The 16,174-nt window shown below is 48.7% G+C and overlaps 1 protein-coding gene and 1 long non-coding RNA gene across 3 annotated transcripts; both read left to right on the top strand.

The window, feature by feature from the left end:
• Positions 1-224: 224 nt before the first annotated feature.
• CCR10 (C-C motif chemokine receptor 10) lies at positions 225-6,672 on the top strand. The gene is made up of 2 exons (XM_079949915.1): positions 225-291; positions 5,537-6,672. The coding sequence occupies exons 1-2, from the start codon at positions 259-261 to the stop codon at positions 6,602-6,604; spliced, it is 1,101 nt and encodes a 366-aa protein (XP_079806041.1). The 5' UTR covers positions 225-258; the 3' UTR covers positions 6,605-6,672.
• Positions 6,673-14,183: 7,511 nt separating this feature from the next.
• Positions 14,184-15,964, top strand: LOC307201350. Of its 2 annotated transcripts, XR_013832683.1 has the most exons (5): positions 14,184-14,446; positions 14,581-15,028; positions 15,133-15,209; positions 15,387-15,441; positions 15,657-15,964. It is a non-coding gene; the product is annotated as an uncharacterized lncRNA (long non-coding RNA). The 2 variants fall into 2 exon arrangements; XR_013832684.1 differs by having other exon boundaries at positions 14,184-15,028.
• Positions 15,965-16,174: the final 210 nt, after the last annotated feature.

Below are 16,174 nucleotides of genomic sequence, written 5' to 3'. Positions count from 1 at the left end.
CCCCCACACACACACTTTTAAACTATGTGGGATTCACAACACTTTTGCAAATTATCTCCATCGCACGCACCGTGTCGTATCTGCAAAGTAAGCCCAGGCTTGCTAGGTTTAGATGTGGTTAATGCAGCGCTTATTCTTAGCGTGTTTATCTCAGTATCAAGGAGGGGGCGAGCCCTTTCAGAATCAGCCACAAAATCGCTCGGCAGAGCAGCCGGCGTATAAAAAAAACGAGACAGCCTTCAAGGATGTGACTGCGGCATGATGGAGGGCAAAGAGCACGTTGAAGTTGAGGTAAGTGGGAGAGGAATTGCTCTCAAGAGCGACTGGGGTGTACACTCCTTGCAACCCCCCTTTTGAGAAGAGACGAGCAGGAGGAGAAGTTCATGAAATTACGATTACAGATAGGTAGCCGTGTTGGTCTGCCATAGTTAAAACAAAATAAAAAAATTCCTTCCAGTAGCACCTTAAAGACCAACTAAGTTAGTTCTTGGTACGAGCTTTCGTGTGCATGCACACTTCTTCAGATACACAGATAGATACACATACAGATGAAATTACGAGATAGTGGGTAGAGAAATGTTTTCCTCCCCTCTCACAACCGTGGAATCCGTGGATATCCAGTGAAGCTGAACGACGGAAGATTTAGGACAGATAAAAATAACTTATTCACAGTGTGTGTAGTCCAACTATGGGACTGGCTTGACCACGTCTGTCCGCGACTTCGATGGCTTTAAAAGAGGATTAGACAAACTGTGCTAGCCATGATGGTTATGCTCTGTCTCCATTGCTGGAGGCAGCAATTCTTTCGAATACCAGTTACTGGAAGCGATGGGAAGGGAGGGTGTTCGAATCCTGCTTTCTAGTTTCCCACAGGCATCTGGTTTTGCCACTGTGAGAACAAGATGCTAGACGAGATGGACCATTGCCTTGATCCAGCAGGCTATTATTATGCAGCGAGTGGCGCTGTGGTCTAAACCACTGAGCCTCTTGGGCTTGCCGATCAGAAGGTCAGCGGTTCGAATCCCCACGGTGGGGTGAGCTCCCGTTGCTCTGTCCCAGCTCCTGCCAACCTAGCAGTTTGAAAGCATGCCAGTGCAAGTAGATAAATAGGTACTGCTATGGCAGGAAGGTAAATGGTGTTTCCGTGCGCTCTGATTTCATAGAATCATAGAATCATAGAGTTGGAAGAGACCACAAGGGCCATCGAGTCCAACCCCCTGCCAAGCAGGAAACACCATCAGAGCACTCCTGACATATGGTTGTCAAGCCTCTGCTTAAAGACCTCCAAAGAAGGAGACTCCACCACACTCCTTGGCAGCAAATTCCACTGTCAAACAGCTCTTACTGTCAGGAAGTTCTTCCTAATGTTTAGGTGGAATCTTTTTTCTTGTAGTTTGGATCCATTGCTCCATGTCCGCTTCTCTGGAGCAGCAGAAAACAACCTTTCTCCCTCCTATATGTGACATCCTTTTATATATTTGAACATGGCTATCATATCACCCCTTAACCTCCTCTTCTCCAGGCTAAACATGCCCAGCTCCCTTAGCCGTTCTTCATAAGGCATCGTTTCCAGGCCTTTGACCATTTTGGTTGCCCTCCTCTGGACACGTTCCAGTTTGTCAGTGTCCTTCTTGAACTGTGGTGCCCAGAACTGGACACAGTACTCCAGGTGAGGTCTGACCAGAGCAGAATACAGTGGCACTATTACTTCCCTTGATCTAGATGCTATACTCCTATTGATGCAGCCCAGAATTGCATTGGCTTTTTTAGCTGCCACGTCACACTGTTGGCTCATGTCAAGTTTGTGGTCAACCAAGACTCCTAGATCCTTTTCACATGTACTGCTCTCAAGCCAGGTGTCACCCATCTTGTATTTGTGCCTCTCATTTTTTTTGCCCAAGTGCAATACTTTACATTTCTCCCTATTAAAATTCATCTTGTTTGTTTTGGCCCAGTTCTCTAATTTGTTTTGGCCCAGAAGTTCTTGTTTGTTTTGGCCCAGATTTCTGTCACGGTGTCCCGTTGTGCCAGAAGCGGCTTAGTCCTGCTGGCCACATGACCCAGAAAGCTGTCTGTGGACAAATGGCGGCTCCCTCGGCCTGAAAGCGAGAAGAGCGTCACAATCCCGTAGTCACCTGATTACACTTAACCATCCAGGGGTCCTTTACCTTTTACCTTTACCTATTATGTTCCTATGGAATCCCAAGGGACAAGCGCAGGATTATTCTAGATTAACCCCACCAGTTTATTCCTTGAGATCTTCCCTGCCATCATAATACTTGTGTGTGTGACTATCTGTTTGTAACTACAGTGGTACCTCGGGTTAAGTACTTAATTCGTTCCGGAGGTCCGTTCTTAACCTGAAACTGTTCTTAACCTGAAGCACCACTTTAGCTAATGGGGCCTCCTGCTGCTGCCGCGCCGCAGGAGCACGATTTCTGTTCTCATCCTGAAGCAAAGTTCTTAACCTGAAGCACTATTTCTGGATTAGCGGAGTCTGTAACCTGAAGTGTATGTAACCTGAGGTACCACTGTATAGTGTGCATTTTTGTGTTTTTATATTGTGAAATGCTGAGTGGTCCTTGGATGAAAGGTGACGTATAAATTTATTAAATAGTGAAATAATAATCATCAGCGCAAACATACCGGAATTACTTTGAAAGAGGTTGTTATTGGTAGGCAGTGGGGAGGAGAGGGATAGCAGCCCCACCACCCAGTGACTTGCAAAAAGGGGGAAAGAAATCTACTAGCAGTTGAGATTAAGCATCCTGTTAGTCTGTACTTGTCGTTACTTGCAGGTGTCTGTAAAGCAATGTATAACTACATGAAGAGGCATCTAAAATGATGCATATTGTGGAGAAAGTGAATGGAAGGGATGTTTCGCTCTCTCTCTCATAATACTAGAAACTGGAATCATCCAGTAAAGTCGAATTGTAGAAATTCAGAACAGATTCATACATCACATAGTTACACTTTGCAATTTGCTACCCAAAGATGAGGTGGTGACCAGCAGCTTAGATAGCTTTAAAGGGGGGTGACACCAGGGACGGAGAACCCCCACCCCCAGGATCAATCCTGGCCCACCATGGCATCCAAAGTTAACCCTTTTATTGCAGGGAGGGGGGTGGAGGCAAAGGTGGAGACGGAGCATTTTCTGGGAGCATTTGTTCGGTGTGCACATCTTCATCTGTTTTGAGAACTAAAAGGTGCGCCTATGTCTAAGCCACGCTCCGCATGCATGCCACATGTCACTGCCCACTTTCTCCATGTCACCCATCCCATAAAGCAGAATTCAGAATTCATAAAGCAGAGTGAATAATTGAGTGACCAGGATGCTCACTGGAGCAGGACGGTTTGTGCATATTACACCGATCCTGATCCGACTGTATTGGCTACCAATTAGTTTCCGGGCCCAATTCAAAGTGCTGGTTTTGACCTCTAAAGCCTTAAATGGCTCTGGACCACAATACAGTGGTACCTCAGGTTACAGACTGTTAAGTTGTGGGTGAACATATCAGACGACACAGCGATTCTCCAAACAGCTCTTGTTTATTCACAGGTCAGAACAGAACTGAACTGAAGGGTTCAGCCAGCCTGCTTATATAGAACTCCACTACAACGCAACAGTAACCATTTTCTGTAACTATCCAATCACTGAACGTCACTTTCAATCCCTTATTTGCATATGTGGACCTGAGTGAAAACTATCTATAGTATCCCCCTGCTAGCCCAGGGTGAGAACTTCAGTACATAACACAGATGCTTCAGGTTACAGACTCCGCTAACCCAGAAATAGTACCTCAGGTTAAGAACTTTGTTTCAGGATGAGAACAGAAATTGTGTGGCAGCAGCACGATGCCCCATTAGCTAAAGTGGTACCTCAGGTTAAGAACAGTTTCAGGTTAAGTACGGAACTCCAGAATGAATTAAGTTCTTAACCTGAGGTACCACTGTACCTCAAGGATTGCCTATATTCATATGAACCTACCTGGACCCTGAAATCATCTTCCGAGACCCTTCTTCATGTGCCTCCCCCTCAAGAGGTCCAGAGGGTGGCAACACGAGAACAGGGCCTTCTCTGCAGTGGCTCCCCATCTGTGGAATGCTCTCCCATGGGAAGTTTGCCTGGCGCCTTCATTATATACCTTTAGGCGCCAGGCAAAAACGTTCCTTTTTAACCAGGCCCTTAAAAGGTAAAGGTCCCGTTAGGTCCCGTTGTGGACGACTCTGGAGTTGCCGTGCTCATTTTTTTGTGGGGAGTGGGCTGTTGGGTTGTTTTTGTTGTTATTATGTATTTTGTGGTTTTATATCTTGATTTTATTTTGTGAACCGCCCTGAGATTCACAGGTATAGGGCGGAATAAAATTCTATTATTATTATTATTATTATTATTATTATTATTATTATTAATTGGCCCAAATATAAGCTGCACCCAAATATAAGCCACACCTTTAAAATTAGAGGGTGGAGGAAGCAAAAATACCTGAATACAGTCATACCTCGGTTTACATACGTTTAGGTTGAACGTTTTCGGGTTACAGACGCGCCGGAACCCGGAAGTACCAGAAGGGGTTATTTCCGGGTTTCAGCGCTTGCACATGCGCAGAATCGCTAAATCACACTTTGTGCATGCGCAGAAGCATGACCCGTGCGTGGGCAGGTTGTGAAGGTTGTGAATGCTGCGGGTTGCGAACGTGCCTCCCGCACGGATCACGTTCGCAACCCGAGCGTCCGCTGTATAAGCTTCTCTGTTCCTGGCTGCACACTGGGGGGCGGGGCTGTGTTGACGGCGGCCTTTTCCCTTCCTTGCTTCCCAGCCTTGGTTCAGAGGACGGGGGACTACACGCGGGGCGGCCACTGCTTTGCTGGCGCTATTTTCCCTGCGCTCCTGGCTGCATACCGTAGGGTTGTGAATATAAGAGACACTTTTAACTTTTTACGGTTGGAATTTGGGAGAAAAGCGAAGCTCAGATTCAGGCCAGTAAGGTAATACGGTGGAACCTTGGGTAAAAGTACCGTATTTTTCGCTCTAAAAGACGCACCAGACCACAAGACGCACCTAGTTTTTGGAGGAGGAAAACAAGAAAAAATTTATTCTGAATCTTAGAAGCCAGAACAGCAAGAGGGATCGCTGCGCAGTGAAAGCAGCAATCCCTCTTGCTGTTCTGGCTTCTGGGATAGCTGCGCAGCCTGCATTCGCTCCATAAGACACACACACATTTCCCCTTACTTTTTAGGAGGGAAAAAGTGAGTCTTATAGAGCAAAAAATACGGTACTTAATTCATTCCAGAGGTCCATTCTTAACCTGAAACTGTTCTTAACCTGAAGCACCACTTTAGCTAATGGGGCCTCCTGCTGCTGCCGCGCCGTCGGAGCACGATTTCTGTTCTCATCCTGAAGCAAAGTTCTTAACCTGAAGCACTATTTCTGGGTTAGCAGAGTCTGTAACCTGAAGCGTATGTAACCTGAAGTGTATGTAACCTGAGGTACCACCATAATAATAAAGCATGATAATAAGCACCCCCTGCTTTGCAGGAGCTGATTGCTTGGATGAATGAGCCAGCGGTCACCACCGAGTGGTACCCATGGGAATACAACGCATCGCCGCCAGACCTGCCTGAGTTGTGCGAGAAGAAGGCCCTCCGTGCTGTGGCTCACATCTACCTCCCCGTCGTGGCCGTCCTCTTTTGTGTGCTGGGCGTCCTGGGCAACGGGATCCTGTTGCTGGTGCGTACCCGCTATCACACGGCCCAGTCCCTCGGGGACTTCCTGCTCTTGCACCTGGCCATCTCCGACTTGCTGCTCCTCCTGACGCTGCCCGTGGGCGTGGCTGGGATGGTGGGCAGCTGGAGCCCGGGCACCGGCACGTGCCAGGCCTTGCAGGGCCTCCACGCTCTCAACTTCTACAGCGGCTTCCTGTCCCTCATGGGCCTCACCGTGGACCGCTACGTGGCCATCGTGGGGGCACCCGTCGCCCATCGCCTGCACTCCTCCGCCACCTGCTGGGGTCGGCTTTGCTCAGGACTGGTGTGGCTGCTCTCCGCGGCTCTGGCGCTGCCCCACTTCTTGTACGCCCGTGTTGAGGACTACGGGGGCGTGAGCCTCTGCAGGGTGGCGGACGTCACAGCGGCCATCAGCCTGGTGCAAGTGGCCTTGGGTTTTGTGCTCCCGTTCGCAGTCATGGCGGCCTGTTACACAGCTATCGCCCGCACTCTCCTGGCCTCCCCATGTGTCCAGTCTCTTAAGGCCCTGCGCTTGATTTTGGCCCTGGTCTTGGTCTTCCTGGCTTTGCAATTGCCCTACGCGCTGCTCACCGCACTGGACACAGCTGATTTGATGGGACACCAGGCGTCGAGCTGCAAAGTCATCCTCCGCCGGGACTTGGCCCTTCTCATCACTAGTGCCTTGGCCTTTGCCCGCTGCTGTCTGAACCCTGTGCTCCTCAGCTTCCTGGGCATGCGGTTCCGTAAGGACCTGCAACGGCTGAGCCGGGATATGGGCTGCCTGAGGCACTGGGCATGCTGCAGTGAAAAGCCTGGCGGTTTCAGGCAGCAAGCATCATTCACCACCCATCTGGAAGGAATCTCAGGAGTGGCACCGTGAAAGAGCAGCACCCAAGTGCCACCCACCCAGGAAGAGTCTTGGCATCTTGCAAAACCCACATGCAAACACACACCCGTTTCCTGCATTTTTGGGCAATAAAGCCTTTATTTTAGGATGATGCATTGTTGTTCTTCATTTCACTGTAAGCTGTGAGGACCACACGGGCCCTGTATTGTGTGCAATGTGTTGGGTACCCACGTGATCTAGAAAAAACCTGGTCCTTTTCCCTTATGGGCCCATATAGAGTCCTTAAGTAGGTTCCCTATTGGTAGGAGAAAATGACAGAGGCCAGCCAGAGAATACTGAGAAGCAAAGCAGCTAGTAAGCCTGATCTTTATTCAACAGGGTCCCCACTCACCACATGCAGGAGGGAGGAGGAACTCAGAGCAATGGTGCGCAAGCCCTTATATAGACTTTTGAAACTGCCCGCCCTGTAGCTCAAGACACCCCCCCAAAAAAAAATCATACATACATACATACATACATACATCACAGAAGGAGGCAGGTCTACAGCAGAAATACATCACAGGAGGCGGTCTACAGCAGAAATCCTGTTGGCCAGGATACCTGATAATGGTCACTGATTGCTTTACCTGGGCAGTCTGACCATTCTCTTGTGATGCTAAATACTTTAATTCCTGAATCCAGGTCACAGGTTCACCCTATTCATACACAAATATGCCCTTAAGACAGGGTTTATAAGCAGAAAGACAAAGAGAAGGCTTTCCCATGTCTTCCCTCCTGTACAGAGAAATATATTGAGGTCAATTTGGGAGAGTCAAAATGACTTCAGGATTGCTCTCCTGTACTATTTCAGACACGTGGTTTATATACTTATGTAGGTGTTTGCCTTGTACATTTATGAACGTTTATTTTATATTTGGGACCTTAAAAGTCTTATAACACCATGCAAAGTCCTGCTTTCCAGAAGACAGTTCTCTGCTTGGAGGTCTGTCCAGTCCAAGTCTACCTTAAAGATAAAGCACTGTCAGAAAGGGGGGCAGGAGGGACCTTGAAGAAGAGAGAGAAAGAGCCTTGAAGTGTCCCGTCATCAGCCCCGGACAGCGCACCAACCTGCCACACAAATAAGGATGGGCAAATCTGCCAGCTTCATCAATTTCCCATTTTGCCAATATGAAGTTCAGTTCACCACAGTTCTGCATCAGTCTGCAATTATTTTTTAGTCCTCATGAACATTTGTCAGCATTCTAGAGCAGATTTCTCCCGACATACCCATTTTTTGTATGGAATTTTCCTTAGCATACACATTGTTACAAGCAATCGGTGCTAGTACAATGTGTGTGTGTGTGTGTGTGTGTGATCTTCACTAACATATGCATGTTTATGCGCACTTTATCTAGCATTTGGTAATATTTTTTATTTTATTATTTTTAAATTTCTATACTGCTTTATATTTTTACTAATAATCTCAAAGTGGTTTAAAGGTAAAGGTAAAGGTAAAGGTACCCCTGCCCGTACGGGCCAGTCTTGACAGACTCTGGGGTTGTGCGCCCATCTCACTTAAGAGGCCAGGGGCCAGCGCTGTCCGGAGACACTTCCGGGTCACGTGGCCAGCGTGACATCGCTGCTCTGGCCAGAGCCAGAGCCAGAGCCAGAGCCAGAGCCAGAGCCGCACACGGAAACGCCGTTTACCTTCCCGCTGGTAAGCGGTCCCTATTTATCTACTTGCACCCGGAGGTGCTTTCGAACTGCTAGGTTGGCAGGCGCTGGGACCGAGCAGCGGGAGCGCACCCCGCCGCAGGGATTCGAACCGCCGACCTTTCGATCGGCAAGTCCTAGGCGCTGAGGCTTTAACCCACAGCGCCACCTGTGTCCCGGTGGTTTACAGCACATTAAATCAATAAAACAATAGCCGGGCGATGTTCCTCCGGCCTCAGGGGGAGCCTCTTTCATAAGGCTGGGTGAGTCTGGGCCTCGCCCCACAGGCCAGGTAGAAAGGGCCTTGCAGGGTGCGGCCTTCATGCCTCACAGATGGGCGATGCTGGGTTTTAGTTTATAGCTTTAGAATTGACTTTCCTTTTCAAAATAATAATAATAATAATAATAATAATTATTGCTGCCTGTCGCTTCCTGAGTCCCTAGGACCATTACAGCAGAGCAAATCTCTCTCATATTTATGTGTGTGTTTGTGTGTGGAATGCTCTACAGTGGTACCTTGGTTCTCAAACTTAATCCGTTCCAAAAGTCTGTTCCAAAACCAAAGCATTCCAAAACCAAGGCGTGCTTTCCTATACAAAGTAATGCAAAATGGATTAATCCGTTCCAGACTTTTAAAAACAACCCCTAAGACAGCAATTTAACATAATTTTTACAATCTAACGAGACTATGGATCCATAAAATGAAAGCAATAATCAATGTGCTGTACTATAAAATAAATAAGACAGTATTGTAGATGATAAAAATTGAATTTTTTTTTTCTTACTTTCACTGATAATAGTCATTATTTGGATGGTGGGCTTTTATCCATTTCCGCAGTCACACGATCAATCAATCAATCAATCAATCAGTAGCTGAACTGGGTTCGACACAGTCACAAAAAGAAATTAACTGAAAAAGCCTCAAAGACAAAAAGGCAAAATAAATAGCAAAAACAAAAACGCCAAACTTAATCCGTTCCGGAAGTCCGTTTGACTTCCAAAATGTTCAAAAACCAAGGCGCAGCTTCTGATTGGTGCAGGGGCCCCGGGGAAAAAAAGCCAACAGACACATCGGATGTTCGGCTTCCGAAAAACGTTTGAAAACCAGAACACTTACTTCTGGGTTTTTGGCATTTGAGAACCAAGGTACCACTGTATAAGCATTGTGGTTTTCCATAGTGCCCTGCAGGGGTCAGCAAAGGCAAGTATTTCACTTGCTATTTGTCCTTTTCTTCACATCTGAAACCAAACAGTGCTGGGTTTATTAAAGTCTTCTCAGTCCATCTGTATAAATTATTTTAATGTTTCCATAGGGGGAGAGCTCTACTTAATTCTTTTCCTCCCTCTGTTGATGTTGCTTCAGGGCTATGTACTTGGCCCTCAATTACCTTTCTACACACTGTCCTGGGGTGACTTTGTAATACAGTGGTACCTCAGGTTAAGTACTTAATTCGTTCCGGAGGTCTGTACTTAACCTGAAACTATTCTTAACCTGAAGCACCACTTTAGCTAATGGGGCCTCCTGTTGTCGCTGCACGATTTCTGTTCTCATCCTGAAGCAAAGTTCTTAACCTGAGGTACTATTTCTGGGTTAGCGGAGTCTGTAACCTGAAGCGTATGTAACGCAAGGTACCACTGTATGCATGGATTTCTGCATCACCTGTATGTTTATGACATTCAACTCCACTTCTCTACCCCAAACCTTTCCCCACTCCAAGTCTTCATCTCCAACTGCTTCTCTGATATTTATCTTTGTTGTTGTTGCTTAGTCGTTTAGTCGTGTCCGACTCTTCGTGACCCCATGGACCAGAGCACGCCAGGCACTCCTGTCTTCCACGGCCTCCCGCAGTTTGGTCAAACTCATGCTGGTAGCTTCGAGAACACTATCCAACCATCTTGTCCTCTGTCGCCCCCTTCTCCTTGTGCCCTCCATCCTTCCCATCATCAAGGTCTTTTCCAGGGAGTCTTCTCTTCTCATGAGGTGGCCCAAGTATTGGAGCCTCAGCTTCAGGATCTGTCCTTCCAGTGAGCACTCAGGGCTGACCCTTGACCAAAAGGTTCCTGCCCCGAGGGGGCTTAAAGGTAAAGGTAAAGGTACCCCTGCCCGTACGGGCCAGTCTTGACAGACTCTGGGGTTGTGCGCCCATCTCACTTAAGAGGCCAGGGGCCAGCGCTGTCCGGAGACACTTCCGGGTCACGTGGCCAGCGTGACAAAGCTGCATCTGGCCAGAGCCAGAGCCAGAGCCAGAGCCGCACACGGAAACGCCGTTTACCTTCCCGCTGGTAAGCGGTCCCTATTTATCTACTTGCACCCAGAGGTGCTTTCGAACTGCTAGGTTGGCAGGCGCTGGGACCGAGCAGCGGGAGCGCACCCCGCCGCAGGGATTCGAACCGCCGACCTTTCGATCGGCAAGTCCTAGGCGCTGAGGCTTTAACCCACAGCGCTTACAATCTTTAATTGGACAGAGGGACGGAACAGAGAAAGGTTGAGGTCCAGGCTGGATCCTGAGTCCTCCTGCGAGACATAAGCCAAGGTCTCTGAGTTTAGACTTTGAGATTCCCAGACATTTCCCACCTGTAACCTCTTCCTCTGTTTGTGTTTTCCTTTCTGTCTCCCAGGACCTAAGCGGCTCCTGTTCCGTCGGGCGCAGATGTCTAAACATGGCAACCTTGAAGTTGTGGTATGTTTATTCCATGGGGGAACTGATGGGTCCAAGAAGGTGTTATGTACTGAGTTGAATAGGATCCAAACTGCAGCAGTCTGATTGGTCCTAGAACAATAGGATCCAAATTGCAGCAGTCTGATTGGTCCTAGAACAATGCAGCAGTATGATTGGTTGGCAGGAACCACCCAATCATGCTCCAGATATAAGTGAATCCACAACCAGATTGGCTTACAGTAGAATTCCAGAATTAGCCAATCATGTGCAGCCCATTGTGTAAATAATGTATATAAAGCAGATACTTTGAGGGGACATTCATTCATTCCTCCTCACCACTATGAGCTGAATAAAGGTAAAGGTAAAGGTACCCCTGCCCGTACGGGCCAGTCTTGACAGACTCTGGGGTTGTGCGCCCATCTCACTTAAGAGGCCAGGGGCCAGCGCTGTCCGGAGACACTTCCGGGTCACGTGGCCAGCGTGACATCGCTGCTCTGGCGAGCCAGAGCCGCACACGGAAACGCCGTTTACCTTCCCGCTGGTAAGCGGTCCCTATTTATCTACTTGCACCCGGAGGTGCTTTCGAGCTGCTAGGTTGGCAGGCGCTGGGACCGAGCAGTGGGAGCGCACCCCGCCGCAGGGATTCGAACCGCCGACCTTTCGATCGGCAAGCCCTAGGCGCTGAGGCTTTAACCCACAGCGCCACCTGCGTCCCGGTGGTTTACAGCACATTAAATCAATAAAACAATAGCTGGGCGATGTTCCTCCGGCCTCAGGGGGAGCCTCTTTCATAAGGCTGGGTGAGCTGAATAAAGAGCATGAAATCAGAAGGCATGATGGAAGGAACAGTATTTGTTCTTTAAGTGTGTCTGCCACATTTATATGTGAGGAAGCCAGAAACTAGCAAACAAGCAAGAGAATAAGAAAGCTAGCCACTATGGTCTGCACTGCTGACACACATCTAAAGAAGCAGGTAAGTGTTGGCACTTAGTCAGTGGTTTTTATTCACACAATGTTCCCAGTTGCGCCTCAGCTGTGTCATATCTACAGGAAACTGCCAAGAATAGACCCACATCCCATGTCATTCTGGCCTCCTTCGGGAGAAAGAGTGCAATATAAATTCAACAAATAAAATAATTATAAGTGAGTGTCTGGCTTGCAGACGTTCTTTGGAAGCCCAGCGTCCAACATGGCTTCCTTCTGAGTGCAGGAAGCTCCTGCAGCCAATCGGAAGCCGCCCCTTGCCCCCCCCCCCTTCTAGAACCTGCCACTCTCAACCAACTCTCAACCTCCCCCCCGCCCCCCCCCCCCCAACATTCAGACTTGCTTTCAGAACCTGACCCTGCTCTACTGCTCCACTATGGCTGAGTTTCGCAAAGGTGAGAGCCTGGAAGCTGCAATGCCCAGGATCATTTTGGGGACATCATGTGCTTTAAATGCTCTTTAGATGCACTTTAAATCATAGGATTATAGAATTGTAGAGAAAAATGAATGCTGATGGTAGATGGCCCAGAGGAGATGAGTGGCATTATTATTATTATTATTTTTAGTGTCACCCATCACTGATGCATGTGGCTTGGCTCCCTGGTTTGCCTTGTCCACAGATGTTGATAGCTTGGCAGGTCCTCAGCCGTGGTCCCCAGAAGATATTTTCTGCTGTGAATAACTGGTTGGTAACTTCCTCTGTTTTTATTTTCCTTTCTGTCTCACAGGTTCTCGGAAAGGAAGGCCACAACCGCTGCTCTGGCGCCGTGGGGAACGACTGGAAGTCGTGGTATGTTAATTCCATGGGGAATCCATTTCCCGCATATTTATTTATTTATTTTAATTTCTATACCGCTTTATATTTTTAATAAAAATCTCAAAACAGTTTACAGCATCATAAATCAATCAAACACTAGCTGGGCGATGTTCCTCCGGCCTCAGGAGGAGCCTCTTCAGTAGGGCTGGTTGGTGGGTCTGGGCCTCGCCCCCCAGGCCAGGTGGAAAGGGCCTTGCAGGGAGCGGCCTTCGCCCTCCCACCTGCCCCCTATGTCCCTCCGCTGGCTGGCCGCCCCCTGATGTGGCTGGGGGGAGAGACAATATGGAGGGCGATCTGCCCCAGAAGAAAATAATTGGAAAAGCTTGCAAACACCAGATAGCCTTAGGATTTAAATACATAATGTGATGAATTAATATGTTTAATGCTGAATTGTAAAGAAAGAAAGATGTTAAGTGATTTAAGTTAATTTTTTAAGAATATAGGTTTTGGAAAACTGTTAAAATGATATACACGGAAATTCAACCAGGGGGATACGAGGAAGTCACTTAACAATGTTACTAAGTTTGGTTTAAATACAGTTGAGATTTATGTTTGTTTGTTTGTTTGTTTGTTTTGGAAAATTAATAAAACATTTTTTGGGGGGGAAAGAAAATCTTTGGGGAGGGCCCCTGGGACCCCTGTCCCCTAGAGCGGGTGCCTATGGCAGGAGAGTAAAATGCCCTTCTTCCTTCGCAGGGCCGTGGTTTGGGAGCGCCAGTCAAGGCTCCGGCCACGCAGCAGCCCAGCGGTGCCCCGTCCCAAACCAACATCTGCAGGTATGCTGTGCCCTTCTGTGGCAGGGGTGGGGCAGTCTGAGGAGGGCACGGCCGGTGCGCTCACACTGGGCCCCACATGGCAGAGGGGGCCCAAAGAAGGCGGAAGAACAAGAGGGAGGGGTGCCAAGTTGTAGGGTTGTACAGGCAGGGCCGTAGTTAGGGGGTGGTGAGGTGGGCCCCCAGCAGGGGCACAGCAGAGGAGGGGCACCAAATCGGCTAAAAATATGTCCATAAATATTGATTATTGCCTCATAAGGAAAGGTTTTTAATAGAGGGTGAATTGAATGGGTGGAGGAGAGGCGGGCAGAAGAGCTCATTTGTCTGTGGACGGTTCTCCAGGGGCGCAAGATCACCCAGCTATGGCTCTGCGTACAGGGCTCCCTTGACATATGAGAGCCCAAAGTTGGCCCTTGGTTGGGCACAGTTCCAGATTAAAACCTGTGGAGGCCCCCAGGCAGTCAAAATATTCCTGGGCTCCTTGCAAATCATATCCTGATACATTTTTCATTTTACCAATAATTAATAGGCAAAACAAACAGTATTTATTCTGATCCGTTGTTGCCTGGCCCATAGGCTGCTGCCTGCTCTGTCCATTGGGTAATCTGGCTCCGGTGGGAAATGCTTCTGTGGAAATCAGTCCCAGAATTCTCCCCCCCCCCCGCCCCCCGGTCATTCCTTCCTTCAGACAAAAGAAGAAGTGGCTCTCCTTGCCTTCTTAGCCCATATATTTCTCTAATTTCTGTATCCCATGCAAATGTCCTTCTTAAGATTCTAGCCAAGCTCAACTGGTGGTCTCAGTTACCATAATGAACCTTAGAATAAAAGAGATACCTGTTATTACCTATATATTTATCTGGAACTCCTCCAACCAATCATACTAACTGAACTTGTTTCTTCCTTAGGCAAGAGGCCAGCCAGAACAAAGGGGGAAAGGCTCCCAGCTCAGGTAAGTGGAAATGCCAATAGGGTGCCCCATATTTTAGGAATGCTTCCTTCCCTTGTCCCCCACCCTCATGCCCCAGACTGGGTCTAGCATGGCAGGAAGCCAGGCGCCTGCTCATGTTTCTTTTTTCTTTGCAGTGTGGGAGCCTTTCGCCAACACGTATTTTGTTCTGGCCAAATCCCTGGAGAGACGTGGCGAACATCAGGTACGAGGGCAGAGGGAATGAAGGGATCCTTGTGAAACATCTTTTGGGAGTCCCACTGTGGCTTCCATTCTCATGTGATGTCCTTCTTCCTCCACAGAGCCACGCCTCCAGGGATGAGGCTCCAGATCCGGCTCCAGGGATGAAGAACCGAACAACATCCCGGCGGTTCCCGGCTGTCGTCCCTCGCGGCGCGTCCCCACTGCCCCTCCTCCGTACGGGCATGGCTCCATCCCGGCCCGGTTTGGCACAGAAGCAGCAGCCAAAGTTTCCTCCCATTAAAACAGCTTCTCAGGAGAGGGAGGAGACTTTGGCTGTTGCTTCTGTGCTAGGCCGGTCGGATGCCCGTACGGTGGAGAAGTAGGGAGCCCTTCTAAGATCAGGTAAGTGGAAATGCCCCCTTCCCAGGTCCCCCACCCCCCGCCCCAGACTGGGACTAGTGTGGCTGGGAGACAGGCGCCTGATGATGTCTCTGTTTGTTTTGCAGCGAGGGAGAAGTTCAGCCGTGGAACCGCCGCATTCCTGGAGGGACTGGAGGCCAGACGACGGCCTCTTGCCCCTGAGGTAATGGGACAGTGGGGAGGAGGGGGGCCTTAGAAAACACACAAGGAGGGCCTGCGGGATCAGGCCAAGGGCCCGTCTGGTCCAGCCTCCCAGGGGCCACCCAGATGCCACTGCGAAAGCAGCCAACAGGATTTGAGCCCAAGAAGCAGTGCTTCAAAGATCCCTTCTTTCTTGCAGGATCTCGATCGTGCACCGCTGTGGCTGCTGCCCAAGCCTCCCCCCAAAAGACCAGGTAAGAGGAAGGGAACCTCTGCATGGGGCGGGGAAAACACCCTCCAAGTTGAGTGTACGTGTTTATGCTCTGGGTGCATTTCTGAAAAAAGGCATGCACTGATAAGGCGGGTTTGGGGACTGGGGGCCTTTGTACAGGGGTTGCTTGACTACAGCTCCCATTGTCCTTGACGACTGTCCTTTCTCCCCTTCTTTTTTTTATAAAAGAAACCACAGCTTGAGGATTCCACAGCTTGACGAACTCCAGAGCGTTTGGATCTCAGATGAAGGACTGTATTCCGGTTTCTGATTTTTCAGCTCCTGAAGCATTTGAAAGCTTTACAAATGTGAAGAGCGAACTTTTCCCTGTTCATCCTTTGGACACACCGGATAATTTTGTTGTTGTTGTTGTTGCTAAATCAAGATAAGATGATTTTTTCTACTCTGAGAAATATTCCGGGGCTGCATGCACCGCTGAAACTGCAGATGGAATTCCAAGCAGCGAAGCAGGTCCAGCATCTTCCTTTCCTTCCTAGTTCTAACTTGTCCCTGGATATCTGGAAAGGCAACTGTGACTGCATCGGTTTTGAGGATATTCTGAACAACCCGGCACACAGTGAAGGAATGGGAGATCCTCATCTTTTGGTTGAACACAAACTTGGTTTCTTATAATGCGCACATCCTCCATCCTTCTGTTCATGAAAATGTTTCTTACTGTGTCTCTGTGGCTTCAAGTAAACCATATAAACAGTAGT

Source organism: Podarcis cretensis (genome assembly GCF_951804945.1).
Source record: "Podarcis cretensis genome assembly, chromosome: 13".
NCBI classification, from domain to species: domain Eukaryota; kingdom Metazoa; phylum Chordata; class Lepidosauria; order Squamata; family Lacertidae; genus Podarcis; species Podarcis cretensis.
This window is presented reverse-complemented; position numbering and strand designations above follow the sequence as displayed.

Coding starts and splice junctions, on each gene's coding strand:
- CCR10 (XM_079949915.1), top strand. CDS start 259: ATGATGGAGGGCAAAGAGCACGTTGAAGTTGAG. Junction 292..5,536: donor AAGAGCACGTTGAAGTTGAG/GTAAGTGGGAGA, acceptor CCTGCTTTGCAG/GAGCTGATTGCTTGGATGAA.